General features: G+C 34.3%; 2 protein-coding genes across 3 annotated transcripts in view; one reads left to right on the top strand and one right to left on the bottom strand.

Annotated features, from left to right (window-relative positions):
• Positions 1-25816, top strand: part of LOC129806212 (serine/threonine-protein kinase Smg1-like) — a 48666-nt gene that overhangs the window by 10516 nt on the left and 12334 nt on the right. Inside the window, exons 5-6 of one of the 2 annotated variants that reach the window (XM_055854634.1) lie at positions 2637-3699; positions 22855-23054. In XM_055854634.1, coding sequence (XP_055710609.1) covers positions 2637-3699; positions 22855-23054 — 1263 coding nt within the window. Of the gene's footprint in view, positions 1-2636; positions 3700-22854; positions 23091-25816 lie in introns of both variants that reach the window. The other variant, XM_055854633.1, reaches the window with a different exon arrangement.
• On the bottom strand, positions 7276-15735 carry LOC129806213 (alpha-2 adrenergic receptor-like). Its single transcript, XM_055854635.1, has 3 exons — positions 14780-15735; positions 9938-10235; positions 7276-8151 (listed from the first exon to the last, which is right to left on the bottom strand). The coding sequence occupies exons 1-3, from the start codon at positions 15166-15168 to the stop codon at positions 7678-7680; spliced, it is 1161 nt and encodes a 386-aa protein (XP_055710610.1). The 5' UTR covers positions 15169-15735; the 3' UTR covers positions 7276-7677.

Below are 25816 nucleotides of genomic sequence, written 5' to 3'. Positions count from 1 at the left end.
AACGTTCTCCGATCCCTTTTCCATTCCATTATACGATTCTTTTCTCGGAGCGCTTTTTGGTCCCTTTCCCGTTCCGTAACACTTTTTCGATCCCCTTCCTTTCTTGTTCTGTTTTTTTTTTTTATCATTTTCTCGGAACATTTTTCGGTCCCTTTCTCCTTGTATTTTTCTCTCCTTGTCTCGGAACATTTTTCGATTTTTTTTTAAATGTTTTGCCATTCTTTTCCTGGAATGTTTTTCGGAACTTTTCGTGTTTCGCTTTTCCATTTTTTTTTGTCGGAATGTTTTTTGATCCTGATACTGTTCCGTTTTTCTATTATTTTCACAGAACGTTTTTCGATCCCGTTCCGTTTCTCGAACCTTTGCTCTTATCTTTTTTCTAGCCCTTTCCCATTCCGTTTTTGATCTTGTTTTCTGAGCGTTTTTCGATTCCTTTTCAGTTGTTTTTTTTGACCCTCTTCTCGAAACGTTTTTCCGTCTCTTCCTTTCTCGTTGAGTTTCTGACTAAACTTTTTTTAGAACATTTTTTGATCCTTTTCACGGAATGTTTTTCAGTTTTTTATCCTTAACGTTTACGGTACTTTTCGTATCCCGTTTTTTGATCTTTTTCTCTATCCGTTTTTGGATTACTTTTTCGTTCCATTTCTTCTTGATTCTTTTTTCGGAACATTTTTCGATACCTTTCTCGTTCAGTTTTTTTTTATCCTTTTCTCTGAGCGTTTTTCCATCCCTATCCCGTTCCACTTTTCTATTCTTTTTTCTAGGAACGTTTTTTCGATATTTTCTCAGAACCTTTTTGGATCCTTTTTCAAGGAATGTTTTCCGGTTCTTTTCCCGGAACGTTTTTCAGCACTTTTCGTGTCTCAGTTTTCGATTTTTTTGTCGGTTCTCGGAGTATTTTACAACCCCGTTCCCATTCCGTCTTGCGATTATTTTCACGGAACATTTTCCGATCCCATTCCATTTTTCGATCTTTTTGTCGGATTGTTTATCGATATTTTTTCAGAATGTTTTTCGATCCTTTTCCCGAAATGTTTTTCGGTTGTTTTCCCTGGACATCTTTCAGTCCTTTTCGTTCCCCGTTCCATACTTTTTTCGGAACGTTTTTCGATATTCTTTTCAGAACGTTTTTCAATCCTTTTCTCGGAATATTTTTCATTCTTGGAACATTTTCGTTCTTCTTTGTCGGGACTTTTTATTGATCCTTTTTCTGCTCTCTTTCGATTCTTTTCTTGTCTCGTTTTTATTAGTCTTTTTTAGGAACGTTTTTCATTTTTCCCCCTGAACGTTTTTGATTTTTTTATCCTAACTTAAATATTTTTCGATTCTTTTCCTTGACCGTTTTTTTTTATATTTTTCTGGAAACGTTTTTCCATCCTTTAACCTGAATGTTTTTTGGTTATCTTACCAGAACGTTTTCCACTTTTTTTCCGAAATGATTTTGAGTCTTTTTCCGCCCCGTTTCTCAATAGTTTTCTCGTCTTGGTTTTCGATCTTTCTCTCGGAAAGTTTTCAATCGTATTTCCTTTTACCTAAACGTTTCGAATTCTTTTCTCGGTACACTTTTCGATCCTTTTTGTTTGCTTCCGATTTTTTCGTCCCGGTTTTCGATTGTTTAATCGGAACGGGTTTCGATCCTTTTCCGGTTCCGTTTTCCGATTGTATTCCAGTCCGTTGTTTCTTTCTCTCGGAAAGTTTTCATTCCACTTCTTTTCTCCTAAACGTTTTGAATCCTTTTCTAGGTAAGTTTTTCGATCCTTTGAAAGTTTCCAATTTTTTTGATCGCGTTTTCGAAAATTTTACCGGAACGACCTTCAATCCTTTTTCGGTCCAGTTTTCGAATCTTTTTTCTGGAATATTTTTCGGTTCTTTATTTTTTCTTGAAAGTTTTTTATATTTTTCTCAGAATGTTTTTCGGTTCTTTCCTTGTTCCGGATTTCAATCCTTTTCCCGGAATGTTTTTCATTGTATTTACAGAATGGTTTTCGATTCTTTCCCTGTCTATTTTCGAGCTGTTTCGCGGAATGTTTTCAATCTTTTTCCATTTTGCTGAACGTTTTTGATCCTTTTACCGGAACGTTTTGGATTTTTTACCGGAACGTTTTTCGATTTTTGTCCCTGAACGGTATTTATCCTTCTATCTCAATGATTTTCATTTTCTCAGAATGTTTTTGATTCTTATACCGGAACGTTTTAGATTCATTTACTGAAACGTTTTTCGATTCCTGTCCTTGAACGGTATTTATCCATCTATCTCAATGGTTTTCATTTTCTCATACCGGATTTTCTCATACTCAAAATACCGGAACGTTTTGGAATCTTTTTCTGAAACGTTTTGGGTTTGTTACTGAAACATATTGTATTCTTTTACCGGAACGTTTTTCGATCCCTTTCCCGGAACGCTGTTCGATCTTCCTCCTAGAATTTGATGATTTTTGGTGCCTTTCCGGAACGATTTTAATATTAATTTTTTCCCAATGCGTTTTTTTATCATTTTCACGAAACGATTTTAGGTCCTGAGATTTTTCATTTTTGCTCGTTTTCTATAGTCAGTTCTTATTTTATGCTCTATTTCTCTTCACATTTCCCGGTTCATTTTTCATCCGGTAAAATGCCCTTTTTCCCAAAATTTCCAGGGAGGCAGAAACCAAGCATGAATCGGCTTTTCAGGAGAAATTTTCGAAGCCAATTGAAGAGTTGGCAGTGCTCCTCCGTGAGCCAATGAAAAAAGTGTCTCCGCTGATGCCCTGGATTAAGTTTAAATCACTCTGCGGAGTGTTCCAGCAGCGTGTCCAGAAGAGATCAAATTACATGCTGAAAATGAGTGATATCAGCCCAATTCTGGCCGGTTTGCGTGAAACTGTGATTTCGATGCCGGGAATTGAGAATTCCGGAAAGGAACAGATTCACATAAGATCCGTGGAGAATATGGTGCAGATTCTCAATACAAAGACAAAGCCCAAGAAATTGGCATTCTATGGGAGTGATGGGAATAGGTATACTTACCTGTTCAAGGGACTGGAGGATCTTCATTTGGATGAGAGAATCATGCAATTTCTCTCAATAGCCAATTCAATGATGAATCGAACAATTGATTGCAATGGGAATGTCAGTTCTTATAGAGCTAGGCACTATTCTGTGATTCCCCTTGGACCCCAATCGGGGCTGATCAGCTGGGTGGATGGGGTTCTGCCCATTTTTTCCGTGTACAAAAAATGGCAGCAGAGAGAAGCTGGGAAACCCCGAAAGGACAGAGAAATCAGTCAAATTCTCCGTCCTTCGGAACTTTTCTTCAGCAAACTCTCGCCGAAGCTGCAGGAACGCGGGATGAAGGTGACAGATCCGAGATCTACCTGGCCACTGGAGGTACTCAAGGAAGTCCTCCAGGAATTGGCTCAGGACACTCCAAAAGATCTTCTGTCCAGGGAATTCTGGTGCACAAGTACCACAGCTGCAGAATGGCGTCAGATTGTGAGGAATTATTCCCTGTCCCTGGCCGTAATGAGTGTCATTGGGTACATCATTGGCTTGGGGGATAGGCATCTGGACAATGTTCTGGTGAATTTGAGCACTGGAGAAATCGTCCACATTGACTACAATGTGTGCTTCGAAAAGGGGAAGACACTGCGAGTACCCGAGAAGATTCCCTTCAGGATGACGCAGAATCTGGAGAATGCCCTGGGAGTCACGGGGATTGAGGTGAGTGAACTTTTCAAAATATTGCAATTTTATTACTTCCCAAAATTACGATAAGAAAACGCGTGAGAGATTTTTTTTTTTGATGTGACTTATCAGCGAATTGGAGGATTTTTATTGGAAATTCACTGACAAATTGTATGAAGGAATTAATTAGTACATAATCCTCAGTGATAGCACGCTGAGAAGACAGATAGGCAAAAGTTCCCCAGGGGCATGTCATTCAGGTTTTTCCGGTGCTTTGAGAAAAAGTTTGTTGAATCAACAATTTTTTTGACTCATTTTATATAGAATAATAATTTTAAAATTCTCAAAAAGATGAATGAAAAAAAAATTCAATGAAAAAAAAGGTTTTAAAAATCGAAAGTGCCGGGATTCGATCTCATTACACGAACAGTGCAAAAGAGAATACAGTTTACTCGCAAAAAATGAAATGTTTAGAGTCTTTAGTATTGGGGAAAAAGTTAAATAGACAAGTTTTTTTTGGCTCATATAAGAAATTTTCTCACAAAACACGGAAACACTGTTATAATTTTGTCAAAAGTGTACAACAGATTTGACAAAATGTTTAACAAAAAACATTTTTTCTCATATTTAACGAGAATTCTAGAATTTCAATCGAGATTCAACGAAAAAAAGATTGTTAAAAAATGGAAAGTGTGGAGATTTGAACTCTTTACACAAACAGTGCAAAAGAGAATACAGTATACTCGTAAAAAATTAAATGTTTATATTGTTTAGTATTGGGAAAAAAGTTAAATCAAGATGTTTTTTTTTGGCACATAAAAGAAATTTTCTCACAAAATAACCACTTACAAATTACAACACTGAAACACTGTTATAATTTTGTCAAAAGTGTACAACAGATTTGATAAAATGGTTTAAAAAAAAAACATTTTTCTCATATTTAACGAGAATTGTAGAACTTCAATCGAGATTCAACGAAAAAAAGATTGTTAAAAAATCGAAAGTGTGGAGATTTGAACTCTTTACACAAACAGTGTGAAAGAAAATGCAAATCAACATGGTTTTGGCTCATACAAGAATTATTTCAGAATAACCACTTACAAATTCTCAGAAAAACAAACAACATTTCTTCCCATATTTAACGAGAATTCTAGAATTTTAATAAATATTCAATGAAAAAAGGACGCAAAAAAGTGAATAGTGGCGAGATTCGATCTCTACGAAAAGTGTGTGAAAGAGAATAAAAATTTATATGTACAAAAATAAAAGTTCGCACTAATTTGCAAAGTTTGCAATAATTATGTGCAACTATAAAAATTCTCATCACAGTAATAGTTTGTTTATTTCCTATTTCACTATTTTTTTTTAATAATATTTACAAAATCCAGATTGATTTACGCTTAGTTAAATCCACATAAAATTCATCATTATTGGGTATTAGCCAATTAAAACCGCTACAGACTTCTCCGAGATTACAAGACCTTTCAGATGAATCCATACTCGTCTTGCCCGGAGTTTTCGGTCCCGTTGTGGAACTTTTTCAGTGGGTTGAACGGGCATGATTTTTTATTTACAACAATTATTTTTTTTACAAAAATTACAAAGGTCATTTTTTGCACAATTTCAAACTAAATTCACTCGACTAAATAATGTTCTCGTAATTAGTCTTACTGTGTTATCACACTTGAACATTAAAATTTTAATATGATTCACATTAATTGTCGCTTGTGAGAGTCCAAATGTGTAATTTGTGTGTTTGAATCATTTTATATTCAAAATTTGATCTATTTGTTGATAAAAAGGTAGACTTGGCCCGCAAAATTTGATATAAATTGATTTATAGCATTAATGCAAAAAATTAATGCGATTTTCTCTTTAATTTTTTAATGTGAAAAATATTTATGCTTTAGGTAAATTTAAACTTATTTTTGCAGGCTAAGTCCACTTCTTTATCAATAAATAGAAAAACCCCAAATATTAAGTGACTCAAAGACACAAATAGCATATTTGGACGCTCACGAGCGACAATTAATGTCAATCACATTAAAATTTTATTGTGCAAGTGTGATTGCGCCGTTAGGGATCGTGAAGTTCAAGGAATACATATCACTCATCATGAAAAATGGATAATTCTTTACATTTTCTCATCAAAGTTTTGTTGAATTTACTAATTTTGAAAAGAAATGTTATATAACTTTTGTAAAATTTACAAATGTCTTGAAAAAATTCCTACAAATTTTTCTTCAAGATTTTTATGGTTCAAAAATGCATTTAAAATACTTTTTTGTAAGTTTGTCAACGAAACTTTTGTTAAACTTACAAAATTTTGTTAGAAAAACCTTTTTTATCTTTGTACACGGTAAAAAATTTCGGCACGTATTTGTTCCAAAAATAAGCTCGTCCACGGACACCATAATTTTTGGAATAAATTTGTACTTTCTAGGAGGAACAAAAAGATACCCAATATTAGTAACGAATTTGTTTCAATAAATAGCTTGTCTAGTGTGTCTCTCACACTCAGTCACCCGTCACCGAAGTGAAGAGGACGCCAAATCTGTGGTAATTTTCGTGCTACATGGTTTCACTTTTTTAATTCGAGATTCCCTTCCCCTCTTGCTGCCAGCACTCGCATATGTTTTCGTCATGCACGCGTCTGTATAAAACACTCTTAAATTGATTCTAATTTGATGTTCCTTATGAACTTTCAGCCACCGAAATCCATCTCGACTGAAGTATAGATCTTAACTGTAAGACGAAATCACTTACACGGATTTGTTCCCGACAATGGGAACAAAAAGATTCCCCATATGAGTAACAATTTCGTTCCAAAAATTTCCTCGTCCATGGACATCGAAATTGGAACAAATATGTTACAGATGTAGGAATAATATTGTTATAAAAAATATGTACCAATTTGTTCCTGACAGTGGGAACAAAACAGTCGAGTGCAACAAATTCTGTTCCAAATATCGGGAACGAATTTGTATAAAACGAAATCAACTCAAATTTGTAGACATTCCACTGTATCAAAACGGTTTCAAAAGAAAAGTCTAACAAAATTGTAACTGTATTTTGTAACGAAACTGTAAAGAAAACTTTTTGGAACAAACAAATATCTTCTCTAGGTACAAATTGATTCCAAAAAAATTTGTTCCAAGGAAAACTTGTTCCAATATTTTAGTCAGTGTCCAAAAGTTTTTACCGTGTACTTTACAGTCGAGTTCCTCAAATTTGAACAACGCAACGGTTGAATTCAAAATGTAAAATTTGAGGTTACGTGAAGAAATATTTGCGTTGGAGTCTGAATTAGAACCATATTTCTCTGATGTTTCTTCAATATTATCGTATTATATTAACTTCTGGAACAAATTCCATTTATTTCACAATAAATTACATTGATATATTTTCTAAAGTTATTTTCCTTAATTTAGAGAAAGTGCATTTCACATGAATTCCGTTACATTTTTGAAAATATTGTTCAAATTTGAGGAATTCTACTGTATCTTAAAAAGTCTCCGTAGTTGCACAATTAATGTCCCCTCAATCAGTGACTCAGTGTTTGCTTCTCAAAATCAATTGCTGCTTCTGGGAGGAAAATTAAAAATCTCATCATGTTGTACTTAAACTTTGACTATATTTCGTGGCGAAGAGACAGAGACAGAGAGAGAACGAGAGAAAGAGAGGGGGATATGGAGAAGAGCATAAACTTGAAGAAAAAAAAGCTTTACAATGAACTCATCTTCCATTGCCACTGGGACAGTGCACAAACATTTCACAATATTTAGAATTTTCTTATCTTCTTATTTCGGCAAACACCAAACGCAGAAAATATTGATTCAGGGAGAGATGGAATTGCATTATTCTGCGTGGGTGAAAGAGAGATAAAAGTAAGTTAGTAAAATTCATGGGAATGTCTGTGTTGAAGAGGATGCACGCGTTCTGCGCCAAATTAGCATCAAACTCTGCCCATTAGTTGATTTCCATGCGATAGTAGAGAGTTCTGGGTTGGGATGATCAGGAGACGCTCGTGCTGATGGAATTGCTGAATTTACTCAAATGCGTCGTTGATGTGTCAGAACTCTGGGCATCGTAGCTTCCACGTGTGCTCTTGTTGTGCGTTTCTGGGTCATCTTCTTCATTTTCCGGGATATCTTCCACTTGTGGGGTTGTCACTGCAGCTGGTGGTGTCTCCTGGCCATCAGCTGAAGTTTTGCGGGATTTATTGGGTACTGCAGTGTTGTTGTTGTCAATTGGGGTGAAAGAATCGGGATTTTTGCATCGAAGCAAATTGCTAAAGGCCTTCCGAAAATTGCGATTTTTCCATGCATAAATCAATGGATTCATCCCGGAATTGGCCATGGCTAGGGAAAATGCTCCCTTGTACAGAGTAGCTGAACTGTGATTCAGCATACGGAAGATTTGCGAAGTGGCAATGGCAAAATACGGTAGCCAGCAAATGGAGAAGCATCCTAGAATCAGGAGGACAACCTGGAAAAAAAGAATTACGAAATTATCAAAAACGACTTAAGTTCAAACTGGTTTAAAACGAAGACACGCCCCTAAGTCATAAGCGTGGCCTTGTCATAATCTCTTCTACCGAGAACTTTTATCTATTTTCCGGGATAATAGAGAATAGTTGAGAATTTTGCAATAGATAATTCATATTACCAGGAGGCGTGGCATATTTGAAGGCGTGGTTTATTCGTAGGTTTGGCATTATCAAACTATCCTCTCTGCAAAATTTTCAAGTAGTTTTTGAAATAGTGGAAAAGGGATGAGAATTTCCGTGTGGATAAATAATGGGAGGGGCGTGGCGCTCTGTTAGCGTGCGATTAAGGACCATCCAGTGATAACGAACTTTGAAAAGGGGCGGGGCATTACCAAACTATCCCTTTCTGCAGAACTTTCAAGTAATTTACGAAATAAAGGAAAAAAGTTGAAAATTCCCGTTTGGATAAATAATGGGAGGGGGCGTGGCGTTCTGTAAGCGTTCCATTTACAGGATTGGGCGATTAAAAAAAAAATACATAGTAAAATTGATAGATACCCATCACAGATACCCATCACATCAACAAGTTCATTTTTTTCATATTTTACTCAATCAAAGATTTCACTGTAAAATCAATAAAATATTTTGCGGCTTCTTGCTGTAAAGCATGTCGTCTAAAGTGCATTATGAAATTTACTGACAATCCCAATTCAAATTTTCTACTACCCGGTTAAACCAATATAATTGTAACCATCTAAAGTAAACGATTAATAATTTTTCAAGTTCTTTATCTACATGCTCAAGGAGTTTTTCAATTGTTCTGTGGTTTCTGCTAATCATGAATATTGTACAAATCATTGAAATTAAGATTTATTTACTGTTCTCTTCAAACCGATAATTTTTTTGGGGGATTTTGCTATATACCTTGTCTAAGACATCACATTCCCGAAAAAAATGTTCATTAAGAGAATCAGTGTCTCCTTGCAAACACTGATTCTGTGATAATGAATGTTTCTGTGATAATATTCTAAAAGCCATCGTGCTATATTATTAAAGTGAGACTAACGTATTAAACAAAAAATCACACAGAAATTATGATATTATATCGATCTTTGACAAAATCTGCACAGAATTCGAGTAAAAACGATCTAAATTACTAAACGTTTCGTTTGAAAGCTGTGAGGATTTTATATTCAACTTTAACCGTTTTCTGATGAAGCTGTGCGTTCTTGATTTGCAATCAACAGAAAAACAGAATTTTCATTGGGAGGATGGTAAAAATTGGGATGGGCGTGGCTTCTCTATGTGCGGACGTACATATTCCCTTTACAATTTTTAGCTGTTTTTTTTTTTTTTTGAAATACGAACAATGACTATATTGAGTTCTAGGTCATTCAAAAGTTTTTTCCTGGCATAGGGGTTACCGTGATCATCAGGGTAAAATTAGGTAATTTGGAACTATTTACAATTTGGGACACTTGACATTTTCTCACTGTTTCAAATGATCAAAGAGAAAACAAAGACCGCGCAATAGAAGAAAATGAAGATTAAGAAAGAAAAGGAACAGCTTCTATTCCCTTTGAATCTCTAAAACAGTGAAAACATCTCAAACGTGTCAAATTGTAAATGGTTCCAAATTACCTCATTTTACCCTAGATAAGTCTCTTTCGCTCCCATAATCGGCAAATCGATAATTCAACGCCGATTTCGTGAAAAGAAATCGGCAGATTTAAAAAATCTGTAGCGTCTCTTGTAAATTTAAAAGAGGAAAACTGTCTAACTCACTTGAACTGACTTCCAGTCAGATGGCACTTGGTTGAGATTTGAGACTGAGGAACGCATCTGCTTAACTTGACGCGATGCTTCCCGGTAGATCCGACTGTAGACTATCAGGAGACAGAGCCAGACCATGGAGAAAACTGGAGTTATTACTCCAGCCATGTACCAGGGTTTTAGGATCTCGTCAAATTCGCATTCAGTGGCAGTTTCCCAGTTGTTCCAGAAAAGTGGAACAGTTGCAATGAGGATGCCCAGCATCCATCCAATGCTCAAGAGCAAAAGGGCAACTTTCTTAGTCATATACCTGGAAAAATTGAAATTTATTTAAAAAATGATGAAGAAAAATTCCATGAATTTGATTTCCATTTTAATCAGTTCATAAATTATCAGAAAACAATCCCAATAACAAATAGAAGTTAATTAGGAATCATACATTATGATTTATTGCCATATCTGTGGCAAGTTCAAGTGTTTAATTAATTATGTGGTTGACTCCCGGATATCTTGACACTTTGTTGCAAAATTCCGCAATTACCTGAGCTGTTAAAACTCTCGAGAAAATTGATTTTTCTCAATAGCTTCTTATGTAATTTTTCATTTTAAACTTCCAATTTGACGTGCGGAATTCCATTTTACGAGATAAGATTGAAGTGAGATTGTTAAATTGACAAGTCAAACGTTGACATATCACTTTAAAAATTGTCTTCGTTACTCTGATTTCCAGATTTAAATTTCATTGCTTCAAACAGAAACTTTCAGAGAAGATCTCATTGAGTCTTATAGATCAAATAAGGAATAACTAAAATATCGTTCAAGACTGAAAAAATATGGTTTTTTGTTCTTTTAATTATTGGAGAAACGGTGTGAGATATTGACTTGGAGTTTTCAATAGACACTTTGTAAAACTTTTTAGCATTTTTTACAAAAACACTCTTGCTTTTTAATTTCTTCTTTATTCAAACTTTAAGGAATTAAAGTTTTTTTTGAAAATTAAATTTCTTTATTCAGAATTTAGTTAATTTATCAAATGTATTCATCCATTCGATCTGTTTCCTTAGTTACGATTCTGATGAAAGTTCTAAAAATTCTTCAACTTTGTTGAAGACAATCTATCTCTATTGTTGCGCGTGTAATAGCTAACAGATAATTGTTAATGTTCAATTTACAGCTTAGGCTAAAATTCTTGAGAGCAACACTTTTGGCTGAGGTACAAATGATTCTAACCTAGCTCCAGCAAGAGTTCCCTGCTCACGCTATCATATGTTCCTGTAGAACGAATATTGAATAAGTTTGCTTTACAGGGAACTTAGCTTACGCTATTAAAAATGTCTAATAAAACCACATTGTGCTTTTAAATTCCCTTTTAATGCTCTATAACGAAAAATGTGCATTTCTAGCAAATTTTGCCAAGAAAATTTTCCACATTGATTTAAGAAAAGCTGAAAAGGGAAACTGAAAACGTAAGCCAAATAAATAATCCCTTAATTATTTATGTTTTCACCTAACCTCACTCTGTGCCTTTTGTTACTTTTTACCCCAATTGATAAAAAAAAGAATGTGAGGAAAATAACTTCGGTAAATTCTTAAATGTACAGTGAATCCAAGTTATTCTGGAAACAAAATTTTGGAAAATAAATTTAGAAAAAGAAATTTGAATATTTAGAAAGGTTCATGAAAGAAAAAATCAATGTTTCTTTTTATATTTTCGGGTAAGGTGTAACTCATTTCAATTTTTTCTAGCAAGGGTTTCTGGTTTCTTGTGTTTCTCGGGTTTGCCGAAGTGTTTCTTGGACAATTGACAAGGATTCATTAGTATGAGGAACCCCTTGTTTTCGGCTTGTCTTAGTTTGCCCCATATTGTTTTACTCTGCTGAATTATATAAACAATAAATCTAGATCGAAATTTACAGGTTTCGTGACAGTTACAATTCAGAAAATCATTTTTATCCGAAGCTAAATCCGTATTGCGAGTTTTGAGACAATATACTTAAAGTAAAAAAGGATTTAAATTGATTTATCGCATTTATCGTTATCACTCATAAATAATTATCCAACGAAAATTGATAGAAAAAAATAATTTCGTGAATTACTTTTGCGCAATTGATCTGGTTTTCGAGAAAAACAATATTAGAAATCGCAAGTTTTCAATAGAAAACGCACATTATACATAGATTTTGTGATGTTTTTCACTGTTCTCGAATATATATTTTTTATTGTGTTTTTTTGGGGGATGTTAATGAAAAGTATGTTAATGGTCCCCCGATCGATTTAAAAAAGAATCTCAACATATAGGGTAAGTGTGCCAAATTCCGGCCAGCTTGCAATTTCGGCCACCTTTTTTGTTCCTCGAATTTCTATGAATTTTTAGTTTTTACATACTCTAGAGATTATAATGCAAAAGAATAACAAATAAATATAGCTTCAACAAACGAGATGACGTGAAAAAGATATTGGAAGAATTCCCGAAGGGCAAGGATATATGAGAATGAAGGTGGTCGAAATAGGGCACCAAAGCTATGTCTATATTTTTAATTATTTTAAAATGTATTAAAAATGATTTTAGAGTATATAAAAAACGATAAACTCTTTACAAGGTTCCAAGCAACACTCTCACAAAAGAAAGAATAAAAAAAGTCAATTTGTATTTAAAATATTACATTTCAAACTTGAGACTTTGACGCTTGCATGCAACTATGTCGAAATTTGGCACACTTACCCTATGTATGTTTCACATTAGTTTGAAAAGATATTTTCTCAGAAATCTTTAGGAAATTTGCTCTAAAATAAATACTTCATATTTTTGGAAAATGACAAAAACTAACAAATGAGGCATTTAGAGTGATCGGAGCGCGATGTCTTAGATGAACAAAATTGTAGTCCTAAGTATTTCTTATCGCCTGGTGTCAATGAATTTCTAATATTTTGTTTAGTTTATTTTATACAAATTTTTAAAACCTCACATTCAGACCATTTTTTTGGTAATTCTTAGAGAAACTCGAATTTTACACCCTCAAGGAGTGGTTTTACAAAGTTTTTTGTAATTATCAAAATTGAAACACAGCTAATGAGCTTTCTAGCGGATCCACACTTTTTAAATTTTGTTCACTAGAACCTGAGATATAACGGATAATGTAAGGCAAAATAGAAAAAAAATATAAAAGCATTAACACAAAAACATTGTCACGTGATGGAGCAAAACCAAGGTCAGATTCTTAATCAGAAAACTTGACTCTATCAAACGTACCATGTGAGATCTCCGTTAGCAAAACCATGTTGCAAAGTGTTATTAATAATTTAATAGATTATGATTTTTTTTGGAGAGATTTTCTTATTGTTTTAGACGGGAAAGGAGAAAAGACCAGGGGTGACATGATAACTTATTTTCGATACTATCGACTGTCGATTCTGAAAATTTTAAATGATAGCTGCACTGCCTGTAACTAATATACATGTTCATTAATATTCTCATTCTTTGAAGAATGTTTCAATGAATGGCCCAATATTCCGATATTCCGTAAAAAGTCGACATTCACTTAATCTAACAGATATAGATTTATCGATACTATCGATTTGATAGTGTCGAAAAGTTATCATTCCACCCCAGGAATAAGAACAAATCTTACACTCAAGAGCAACTCAACAAGGTTTTGGAAGCCTTTAGTCGCGGTTTCATTTACACTGTTTGTCTCCAATTAGAAAATTTCCCTTGCCTCCATTTGGATTAATTTGTTTCCAATAGAAGCATTTTACATTCGCGTATTTTTCTTGTATTTAAGAAGTTTTCAAATTATATTTAAAGAATTATCACTAAACAGTAACATCCTAGAAGAGTCAAGGAGCAAATTTGTGTAATTCTCTTCAGAAAAAATATGACCTTAATGTATTGAATCTTCTGTCAAAGTTAAAGGGTCTGGAAAAGGTTTTGAATTAGGACATTTACCTTAATACTAATCCCGCTCATTCACGGTGCCATTATAAATATTTTTACGCCAAAGAGACATAACAGACATAAAAACTCATATAGAAAGAAATTGTCTTCTTGATATCTTTGTCGGAAGACGGATAGCTGTTCACGACACATCCGTTTACTTGAATCTTCCGGAAATATGAAGAAATTAAATGCAAATATTACTTCAAATGGAAAGTTCTTAAATCGCGCGCAATTCAACTCGAGAGAGAGAGAGAGACACAAATAACTCATTTGACAAACGTCTGGTGGCGCTGTGGTTGCAAAAAATCTCTGAAATGCTATAAAATATTTTCTTCTCTATTTTATCCTTATTAGCAGGTTGTGTCCCTTCTTGTAATATGTACTTTTGCATTCCTTATTAACCAAAATAGTGCTGTACAAAAGGGTTTTTCTCAAACTTATCCTGAATTTTGGGACAGCTCAAAAGAATATGAGTCGCATAATAATTGTCGTAATATCGACAATTATTCACAATTAACCCAAATAACTGTATTCAGCTAAATTATTAAAAGGATTTTCTTGTGAAAATGACTTAACTCTAAGGAATTAAACAATTTTTCACATTAAAAAACCTCTCATTTTCTCTACGAGATTTTCACGGCATTTCGAGGAATGCCAACAGGCACCACCAAATTCACTTCGGTTTTTCCTTTACCTCAGTCCTGTTGCTTACGTGCGAAATGAATATTGAAAATATGTCTTGGCAATTGTGAATATTTATTAAAATTTCAATATTAAACATTGAGGGAGAGAGAAAAAAAAACCCATTGCTTAATGAGTGGAAAATGTTTATAAGTGAATGTGTGAGGAGGAAATGGTCTCAGATGAGAGTAAATATTGAGGAAATTTCCCAGAAAGCATTTCAATTAAGCTCTCACCTGCTGTAGTGCAGTGGGTAGATGATGGCAATGTAGCGATCCACGGCGATGGCTATGAGGTTCCAGATGGAAGTGCAACAGGCCAGAATGATGAGGAAGAAGCGCAGGAGGCACCAAATCTCAATTTTTCCCAGGGATGAACCCACATAGAAGGCCAAATGGTAGGGTAGGGTGAAACCTACGACAATGTCAGAAATGGCCAGGGAGAGGACAAAGAGATTTGAAATGGCACTCCTGAGTCTTCGACTGAATCTGATGGCCAGGATTGTGAGTATGTTGCCACCGAGGATTGCTATCACGAGGGAGCCATCGACAATTGACCAGAAAACAAGGTCAGATTTGATCTTGGTCACACGATCCCCATAGTCTCTTCCTGGAGCACGATCCATGGCTCTCTGGTAGAGTTTTTTTTTCTTATTCACACGCAAAAGATCAATGAGATGTCTAGAGGAGTGTTGATGGGATAAATTTGTCCGGAGATGCTTGGGATTTTGCACAAAAACTTACTGATGTGTGACAAAAAAATGATTAAACAAACTTTACATTCCATCTTTGTTCTATACAGTGGATTTTCTCACAAGTTTCCTCACTACTTAGTTTGAGTACTTTTGAGATTACAAACATTTTGTAAATACAAACACCTTATTTTAGTATGTTTTCATCACTCATAGTACACGACAATTTATCCACTCATGATGATTTTGGTGAAAAGACTTTTTATGGAAGTGTATTGAGAACTTTGTGTCAATCACAAATGAAAGCTCAACCAATGCACGAAATTCTCTCTTTTTTTTTGCTCAATATTTCACTGATAAATACCCGACCTCGCGGCAGATATCAAAACAGAGGAATAATTGGGAATTGATAGAGATGAGCACGCGAGCGTGAATAAATTCAACAATTTCGGGTGATTTCTCGTCTCAAACTGACGATGGTGATTTCAAGGGGAGAAGCATCAAGTGGCAGAGCTTCGTGCTGAAAGTCCAAGAGACACATACAGCCACAGGCAGTCATTTAGGAGGTTTGAAGAGAGCGCAGGAGAAATAGAGATAGACATTTCCAATGGTTGGAGCTTGATAAATTTCAGAAAAATTACTTTGAGACTGTTGGGAATGTTACATAAATGCAATAAACGCTTTTGAACCTCTTAAAATAAAATAGTTCGAAGCTAACTTCAGGTTGAACTTATAGGACCAATAGAAAAACAGATTGCGTCTTCTATGATGACGTCATTTAAAAACTAAGTTTCTATTGGTTGACATTTTTCTAAAAGAAAATTCCTTGACAAAGCTTTTGGCCCTTTTGGCAAAGTAAAATAATACTTCAGGCTGTACGGATTCATAACTAAATACAGTAGAGTCTCTCAAATCTGAATCTCTCAAATTCGAACGACATTTGGATTCAAAATGTCAATTGTGAGGTTATGTTAGAAAGTTCGTATTCTTGGTAAATGAAAATCATATTTATGTGCTTCTTCCTGAATGTTTACATACATTATGGTCGTGTAAAATGAAAAGGAAGTATGTTACCACTAAGACTTGTGAGAAAGTACGGGAATTTGATTGAAAGTACAATTTAATCTCACACAAATTTCGTTAGTTTTAAAAAAAATCGTTCGAATTTGAGAGGTGAGAAATGTCAAAAATACCCCCCGAGCGTTCGAATTTAGGAGACTCTACTGTAATTCAGAATTCGTGACATTGATGTGGTTGTAGCAGAGCTTTACCTTTAATAAGATATTAATTGAATTAGAAATACTCCCGGACAATCGTTCTCCGGCGCTCCCTCCTCAATCACAAACCTGGAATATGTAATTCTTAATGAATATACCCGGCTCGAAGAGCAAAATTTGACACAGTTTTTCTTTCAGCAACTTTATTTCACATCCACCTTTTCTCACTACAAAAATATCTAGAAAAATCATGCATTAATCTTCTTCTTCTTCTTGAATTCGTTTTTTGACACTTCTAGAAAAATTTCCCTCGTATTTACGCCATCTGCATTTGATCTCAATAACTTGCAATTAAAAAATCTCTCGACTCATTTAACCCATTTGAATCGACTCAATCTCTAATGATGAAATTAGATAAGAAATAGTTAAAGATACTCAACAGGTTGTATACCAGAAAAACGATTTCGCAATATTTGTCTTAAGTTTATTTAGCAATTCCAACTCATGGGAAAGTACTCAAAAACTTGGAGCTTCCTGCAAAATTCTTTACAACTTCATCATTATTTTTCTTATCTTTACCGTGTTTATTGATTCAAAGCAATTCAAAGTCTATTTAAACCGATCACTTCAAAATTTTCTTAAAATTGTCTAGTGGAAAGCGCGCTACCTTCGGACGAGTCAAGCTTCGGACAAGCCAATTTTTCTGGTTCTTTTCAGGAAATTTAAGACAATAATGGGTAAAACTCATTATAAACATATTGAAAAAAGGGGTGGCAAAGTGTCCTAGGCTTTGGAAAGTTCTCGAACTCGAGACTTAGATGCTATCCCTCAAAAGTATTTTCGCATCATTTACCATTTAACCGGTTCTAAACCGATTTAAACCGATTTGTAAATCACTCGAAAGATCCCATAAAGTCATCATAAAAAAATCAGGGTGTCTCCTGATAGGTCCATCGAGTATTCCCACGTGTTCCCCCAGATGGCACCCTATACGCTGAGTTTCTGCCAAGTGTAAACTCAAAACTGCCAAGCTTTCCTCCTTAATAAAGAGCGAAAATAGTGGCAAACTCAACATTACGTTTAGAGCAGCCCAGAGCGGTACTAACACTAACTACATTAGGAACCTAGTCCCCTGCGAGTGGCCTTCAAAGTTGAAGCCAATTTCTTACTTTCACATACAAATGCGTATGGGAATTTTTCTGCATTCGTGATCGTTATGTTAAATATTTAAAAAGTGAGAAGTTTTTCCGTATTATAAGAAACCTTTCCGTATGGAGGGATATATATACTAAATTTCTGTTTAAATAAATTTTTTCCTTGGAGCACTGTGAGCTGAGTCCGAGATCAATTTAGGAATTGGCTTCAAATAGCTCCATATAAAAAGGCCAACTTGCCAGGTGCTTGTTAAGAACACCGTGCAATATTTCCTACGCATGGTATATCTGAAATCGAGCCCGCAATTAGGTAGGGGAAAGTGCCCATGCTTCGTACGATCTCTAGTTTCGTAATGACTAAATATTTCCTATGTTTCTCAGTAAATACGACTCATCGCACCCATATTTTAAAAACTAGGGGAAAGTGTCCAGTTTTTAAAAGAAGTTGTGGAGTCACATTTATTCAGAAAGGAAAAAATAGTCGTTGCGAAACTTGAGATCGTATGAAGCATGCTCAATGAGAAACTTTCCCTACTCCAGAGGTGAGCAAGAACCGTTTGAAATCGAACAAACGTCACGTGAATATTGTACGTCAATAGTCAAAATTTCTTCTTCCTCTTCTTCCACTTCTTCCTCTTCTTCTCCTCCTCATCCTTCTTCTTCTTCATTATCTTCCTCTTCCTCTTCTTCTTCTTCTTCTTTTTCTTTTTCTTCTTCTTATTTTCCTTCTTCTTCTCCTATTGTTTAGGACAGAGGTGTGCAAGAATCGTTGAAACCGAATAAACGTCAAAATAAGTTTGTTCAAATAGCGTTTTGACCACTGACATACAAGTTTCATTTGACGTTTGTTCGGTTTCAAACGGTTCTTGCACACTTCTGGTTTAGGCTGTCGAACTTACTCGAGCCAACGCCATCTGGTCTAAACATTACCTAAAGAGGCTGTGTGGATGTTGAGAGAACGTCCGGCCTAAAACTTAAAGCTAACAAACTTATTTTGACATTTGTTCGGTTTCCAACGGTACTTGCTCACCCCTGCCCTACTCAAACTTCTCCTCCATTTTTCTTGACAATACAATTTTTCGAGACTTATTGGACCCTTCCTGAGGTGTCAATGGTAACTACTGGGAGTCACCACTGAACCTATTACGTATAATGGCAGACAGACTAAGAATTATCAGTTCAAAACTGGGTTTTTCTTCGATAAAACAGAATCTAATGAAAAGAAAAAGGACTGTAAAGGTCGACGTATGAAGTGGTTTGAAGACTCTAAATCCCTATCTCCAACTATTTAACCTCAAACGTCAGATCCAACAGTCTCACTTACTATAAGATAAGTGTTTAAATATTTACTTTCTCGTAATATTAAACCACTGAACATATTCGAGATTAATAATCACACAAAAAACTAACAGCTTATCTATTTTGAACCCGGATCATCGGAGTTGTAAAGATAGCATTTACCATCAACCTATTGTGGCCCTAAAAAGATTATTGCCTATAAAATGCTAAATAAGGAACAAATAAATACAGCAATCACAATGTAGGTAATTCTGAAGTACGCTAGTGAACTTTGTAAAAGATACCTACACTCGTTTGACAGCTGTCATATTTATGTCAATGAGCTGAGCTTCAAAATTTCATTGAAATTTTTCCAAATCCTTCGGAAATATTGCAGAAATCTTATCTGAGGTTCAATGTGTGGAAAAGTACGACAAAACACATAATAAAAAAAAAGAGAAGCAGGTGGAAATTCGTAGAAACTCATATTACACTAAATTAACTCATTCGCCGTCTCTTGCACACCGATTTTCGTTCAAATTGAATGAAAATAAACAAAAAGAAAGACTATTGCAGAGTGAGATTTTTACCATTTTGATTTTTCCCTCAGAAGAAAAACTTATGCAGAGTTAGAAGTTAGAACTGTTTGAAAAAATAAACATTGATCGTGCCAGAAGTTACGTCTTTTTTTTGTGTTTTTCAAGGAAGAATGATTTATTGAATTTCCTCAATGTCTCTGATAAATCATTCAGCCGGGAAATAATCACGGTGGGAAAATGCGTTGAAGCAAAAAAGTAATAAAACTATAAATCTGTCCGCGGTGCCTAATATGCATAAAGTCACCTTTATCACCGTGGCAATTGTTTCAGCTGATCATATCTGCTATCAGTTTGTGATTTGGCCGATTATCGCCTCCGCGGGATGCCCCTATCGACCTTATCTCTGAGCACTTTCGACAGGGGAGACTCAAGTATTATTGACTCCATTGCATACAAGAGAGACAGGGAGGCATGAAGCATGAAACATTGCGCATAGAATAATCATAACAATCAAATGTAACTGCCACTCATTGCTGCCACTTTCATTCTCTGCTGACTCTTCCTACCTCTGCACACAAGTCCACCGCATAATGTGTGACGATGCTATTTTAGGACTTGTGGAAAATTGATACGACTCACACCTTTTTTGTAATACTCATTGGGAAATTTCTTCCCTTCTTGGGACACATTATCACGTCTGAGTTGAAGATTTATGGAATGCCTGGATAATGTTTATTACTTTCTCTTTTATAAGTTCTTTAGGAGCTTTCCAAGACCTTGAAAAAGAGGTGTGCTAAAAACGTTTCAAACCGAATGAATGTCAAATGAAACTTGAACGTCAATGGTCAAAACGGTCAAAAACGCTCCCTTAACAAACTTATTTTGACGTTTATTCAGTTCCAAACAATTCTTGAATACTCCTGCCTTGAAGTATTCCTACAGATTCTCCGTTATTAATTTACATAAAACGTAAAGACGAAATTTGAGGTTATGTTAATGTTAGAAATCACACGAAAATAACAAAACAATATAAATTGGAATCTGAAATTCGACCTAAAGAGCATCTTGAATATTTTATAGGTTAGGTTTGGTTGGCCTGAAACAATTTTATGTCTGAAACTAACCTTAAAAAAGCACTATGTCACCAACGATGAGCAAAACTCCTTAAAATTCACTGAAATCTGCTTTCACACTTGAGGATTTTTAAGGACAATTATGGCATTCATGACAATTCAGAACACTACTAAACTTTGAATCCTAACCTTTAAATTACATAAACGTCAAACTTTAAAAAAATATCTGAAATTGTTAGTACTAGCTTCTCCCTAATGGCCTCTACACATTGGGAGCAATTTTTGTCAAAAATTGCTTTTTTGAAGGAAATTCCCTGCAGCGTTGTAGGGGGAAACGTCAAATTTCTGTCAAAAACGCAATTTTTGACGAAAATTGCTCCCAATGTGTAGACGCCTTAACGGTTAAACTTTGGTAAACGGTTAGGATTTCTCCTAAGAGTGTTCCTAGTTTTGGCCTGTGAGCTACCCCTCAGGTGGCGTATCTTAGAGAGGATTAGTTAGGTTAGATAGATGGTTAGGAGGACCGCGGAAGGTTCTGGAGAAACCTCTGGTGGCCAAGGCGCTCATCCACGTGATTGTTTTAAAAGCTCCGCCCTTACATATTCCCTGACGCATTTACCAATATCAATATTAATTCCATTTATAATACTCTAAAAATATGGCATTTAATAAACGAGCAGTTAAAAAAAAAGTCAAATTTGGTCAGCAAAAAATTCGAAATTAACAGTAAAAAAAAATGGACAGTAAAAAATTAAAAACGGCAGTAAAAAGTTAAAAACGGGCAGTAAAAATTAAAAAGAGCAGTATTTTATTAAATGCGGTCAGTAAAAAGTGAAACATGATCAAAAAAAAATGATCAGCAAAAAATAAAACATGATCAGTAAATAGTAAAAGATGATCAGTAAAACATAAGAAGTGGTCAGTAAAAAATTAAAAATGAGCAGTAGAAATACTTAAGTTGATCAGTGAAAAATTAAAAAATGATCAATAAAAAAAATCACCAGTAAAAAATAAAAATCGATCAGTAAAAAATTAAAAAGTGATCAGTAAAGAATTAAAAATGAGTAGTAAAAAATAAAAAAATGGCCAATAAAAAAATTAAAAGTTATCAGCAAAAAAATAAAAGTGAGCAGTAAAATATAAAATGTGGATAAAAAAAATAAAGAATTGATCAGTGAAGAATTAAAAATGAGCAGTAAAAAATAAATAAATAGACAAAAAAAATAAAATGATCAGCAAAAAATTAAGTGATCAGTAAAAAATAAAAATTGGCCAGTAAAATATTAAAAGTGAGCAGTAAAATATAAAAAGCGGTTCGTAAAAAATGAAAAGTGGTCAGAAAAATATAAAGTGGTCAGTAAAAGATAAAAATTGGTCAGTAAAAAAAAATTAAAAATGAGCAGTAAAATATAAAAAGTGGGCAGTTAATTTTATTTCAGTAAATTTTATTTTTTACTGCTCATTTTTTTAATTTTTTGCTGATCACTTTTTAATTTTTCACTGATCAATTCGAATAATTCTACTGATCAGTTTTCATTTTTAACTGACCATATTTTCTTTTTACGGATCGATTCGAAGTTTTTACTGACCAAATTTAACTTCTTGCTGATCAAATTTTACTTTTTGCTAACAAAATATTATTTTTTACTTGCAAAATTGAATATTTTTACAGATCATTTCGAATTATTTGCTGATCAAATTTAATTTTTTACTGTCCACTTTTTTAACTTTTTACTGACGATTTATTTTTTCCCAAAAAATATTAAATTCCTATGCAAAGAAAATTTAAAATAAAGAAACAAATAATGATATTTTTTTAGGTTAGATTTCTTATTTATTTGTATAAATCTTTTGATTTATGCCCAATGCACAATAACTTTTGTTTATTAAACATATTTTTGACATTTCAATGAGAGTGAATGAGATCTAGGTCTAGTCATCTCGTTCATTCTCATAGGAAATTTTGAAAACATGTTTACAAACAAAAGTTATTGTGCGCTGGTCATTATGGTTAACCAAACAATTGAAGGTAAATACACTTTAACGAGGAAATTAAGAGCTTTTATTTTTGATAATAACCTTAGTTTTTGCAACATGACATAACCTCAAATTCTGAAAAACCTCAATTCATATCATGGGAAAATATGGATAGTATTGACGTACAATTTTCATTTGACGTTTGTTCGATTTCAAACGATTCTTGCTCACATCTGCTCTAAATATTTCCAAACTTTCAATAGGAACTTCTTGTAGAATTTATAAATATCCTATCTAAAGGTTTTTCAACTCTAACCTCATTTTTTTGCTGAACTTGACACCCAGCAATATAAATAAATGGTGTATGAAAATTTTATTGCAGGGAACTTTCCGATTGGCATGTGAGAACGTGCTAAAGGCGCTAAAACGAGGCCGAGAGACGCTTCTGACGCTCCTCGAGGCTTTTGTGTACGATCCTCTGGTGGATTGGGCTGTGGGCGAGGATGATGACACGTCCAATGGGTTTGTGGAGTCAAAGCAAACAGCTAATGCGGTGCAGGAGAAGGAGATGCTCAAATTGCGGTATGAAGAAATAAGAAGGAACTGGAAGACTAATCGGTAGATAATTTGAGATTTTACTAATATTCCTGTGGTTTGCATGACAGAATTTCTCAAAATTAACACTACTAACAAGATTTTGGCCCAAAGAAAAGTTCTGGTAAAATGGCTTTATGAAGAAGATCTTGAAAACCTATTGAAAAATATCTATCAACAGAACTGTATCTACTGAAATTTAGAATACTCTTACAGTTTTTCATAAATTTGCGACTTCCACAAAATGCCAATTTAAAGAAATTAACATTAGCCCCTTTTATTTAGGCCACGCCCATTATTTTAGGTCACGCCTTTGTAAGGAATTATGGCTAACTAAAGCTGTAATTCTTTCATATCAATGTTTAAGTAGTAATTACTTAAACATTGTTTGTCAGTCACAGCAACTATTCTTCTCTCTCTATTTCTATATACGTCTCTTTCTTTCATTTCACATCTTTTTATATGAAATGTGTAAGTGAGAGTGCAAAAGAGAATGCTCTTCATAGGTTAGACAAAGATACCAAATAATTATGTATAATAAGAGATTTTAATTCACTTTATTTTCAATAAATTATTGTGAATAAACGAATTAAGATAGAAAATTCAAACTAAAAAGATATAAAAGAATACTAAATGTACTCACTTTTAGGCATAGTAGTTGACATATAAAATTTTCTACCAAAGTGGGAGAATTACTAGAAGATGGAAAAAACACAGAAAAATGCATAATTTTGGGTGCACTTTTTCAAAAAACCTTTAAAAATTACACTTTATTTTCATCGTAGGTTTTTGATATGTTTACAAGAGTTATAGAGGATGAAATTACGCGTCCTTTTAGCTTTATGTGACTACCACCGGATAATTAGGACCGGAGATATAAATTTTTGAATTTTAGAAAACAGCTAAAAACTAAAAATGCATATCTAAAAAAAACCTAGACGTGGCCCGGACAAAGGGATTTCAGATTTGAGATCCTTAAATGATTCTCTACCAAGTTTGTGCGATTTTCGTCAAGATCTTTTGTAAATCGATTAATTTAGTGATAAAACAGTGGACTCGAGTCACAAAAATTGGTTTAAATAGATTAAAATAGCATAAATAGGATTGATAAATTAATGAGCAAATTAATGAGAATTGAGCAAATTTATGAGCAAAATTTGCTCATTAAATTTTCATCGGGTACTACTTTATTGCAGTCTTCTGTTTTTTTCTCACAAAATCCTAATTTAATAAGTAAATCAACAAGCATTTTTACAAAGAAACAAATAAAACGAGAACTTACAATTCCGAAATCACTAATTTGCTTTCACCTGTACAACAAATGCGAGAAACTATATCACAAATCGAAAACGTTTACCTTGTTTTGATGGAGAATCGTTATGGATAGAAATGACAAACTGCAAATAGAACAGTTGCTGACAAAAAAAAATTGTGCCTTTTTTTCAGTGTATTTTTATGTTAACTGCAGAAAAATTGGTAGATAGCGCAGTTGCTGATAAATTTTTGTGACTATAGTACAGTTAGAACATTTTCACGGAAAAATATCTATGTATAGAGAAAATTCCAAACTTTTTAGATAACGTACCCTATAGCCAACGGCCGCAGCGATTCCACTGGATTTCCAGCAGCCTTTTCTGCCATGTCCGCTGATTTATCTGCTAAAAATCCGCGTGGAATTCCCTGTATTTTACCGCTCAAAATCCGCGTAAGCTTCCGAGATGGAATTTGACGCTAAATTTCTTCCTAGCGTTCCATGGACGTTTGCCGAACTCCGTATAGGACCGTCTAATAAGAAATGTCCGCGAGTTTCCGTGGACTTTTCTCTGACGAATATTTCCACGGCTTTTCCTATGGATTATTAGCGTATAATCGGCAGTAAGCCCTTTAAAAATTTGGAAAATCCTCTTTATTTCGACGAAATTCTCCGTGGAAATTTCGATGCAACGGCCTTAGAGGCTTCCGTGGTTTAATATTACGGAATTCCACGACTTTTCGAATGGATTTTTTAAATATACTTTTCTTCAAAATAATTCCAAAAATTGATTAAAAATTTCGTGGAACTTTAATAGAGAATTTCCAGAAAAAAACATCCACAAATATGGACGATCAGTGCCAATTGGCAGCTTAGAACTTGGAGAGTGTTCATCTATCAGACGAACACTCAATTGTTCTACTTTTGAATTGAAAATATTGCTACCATATCGTTCATTTGAGTATGTCTAGCTCGCAAGAATTATAGCGTTAGGGCAAAAAATAAATGCAGAATTTTCGCACTTACTTCCATGGAGTCTTGTTCGGAAAAATATCAGAAAATATTCTCGGAATATTCAAAGGAAATTTTGAATCAATTTCCAGGAAATGCTCTCAGATATGTTGCAAGAAAATTCCTCGGACTTTTTTTTCCAGGAAATCCACGCGAAAAAAAGCTGATAACTCCGCAAAATTCCAAGCGGAATATTACCGTTTATTTCCACGGAAACTCTCGCGGAAAAATAGAAGACAAATTCCAGGGAATTTTCTGTTACTGTGAAACTTTGCAGCCGATAGGCTACAGGGTAGTTTAATAGAGAAAATTCAGTAATATCAGAATATGCAAAAACCTGAAAATCGCAAAAATGCAGTTAGCACAGTTGCTGAGAGTGCTGAGATAACCGACGAATTATTGAAGCTTCTGTTTAATATTTTGTCTATAATTCTTGAAGGGGCGTGGCCTAAAATAATCGCAAGAAACCCCGTAGTAACTTTGAAGT

Source organism: Phlebotomus papatasi, chromosome 3 (genome assembly GCF_024763615.1).
Source record: "Phlebotomus papatasi isolate M1 chromosome 3, Ppap_2.1, whole genome shotgun sequence".
NCBI classification, from domain to species: domain Eukaryota; kingdom Metazoa; phylum Arthropoda; class Insecta; order Diptera; family Psychodidae; genus Phlebotomus; species Phlebotomus papatasi.
This window is presented reverse-complemented; position numbering and strand designations above follow the sequence as displayed.

What these genes read in the sequence shown, in the direction of transcription:
- LOC129806213 (XM_055854635.1), bottom strand. Translation starts at nt 15,168, where the DNA reads ATGGATCGTGCTCCAGGAAGAGACTATGGGGATCGTGTGACCAAGATC. An exon ending in TACCCACTGCACTACAGCAG is followed by an intron (nt 10,236 to 14,779) that starts GTGAGAGCTTAA and finishes CAATTTTTCCAG; the next exon opens with GTATATGACTAAGAAAGTTG. An exon ending in CTGACTGGAAGTCAGTTCAA is followed by an intron (nt 8,152 to 9,937) that starts GTGAGTTAGACA and finishes CTTTTTTTCCAG; the next exon opens with GTTGTCCTCCTGATTCTAGG.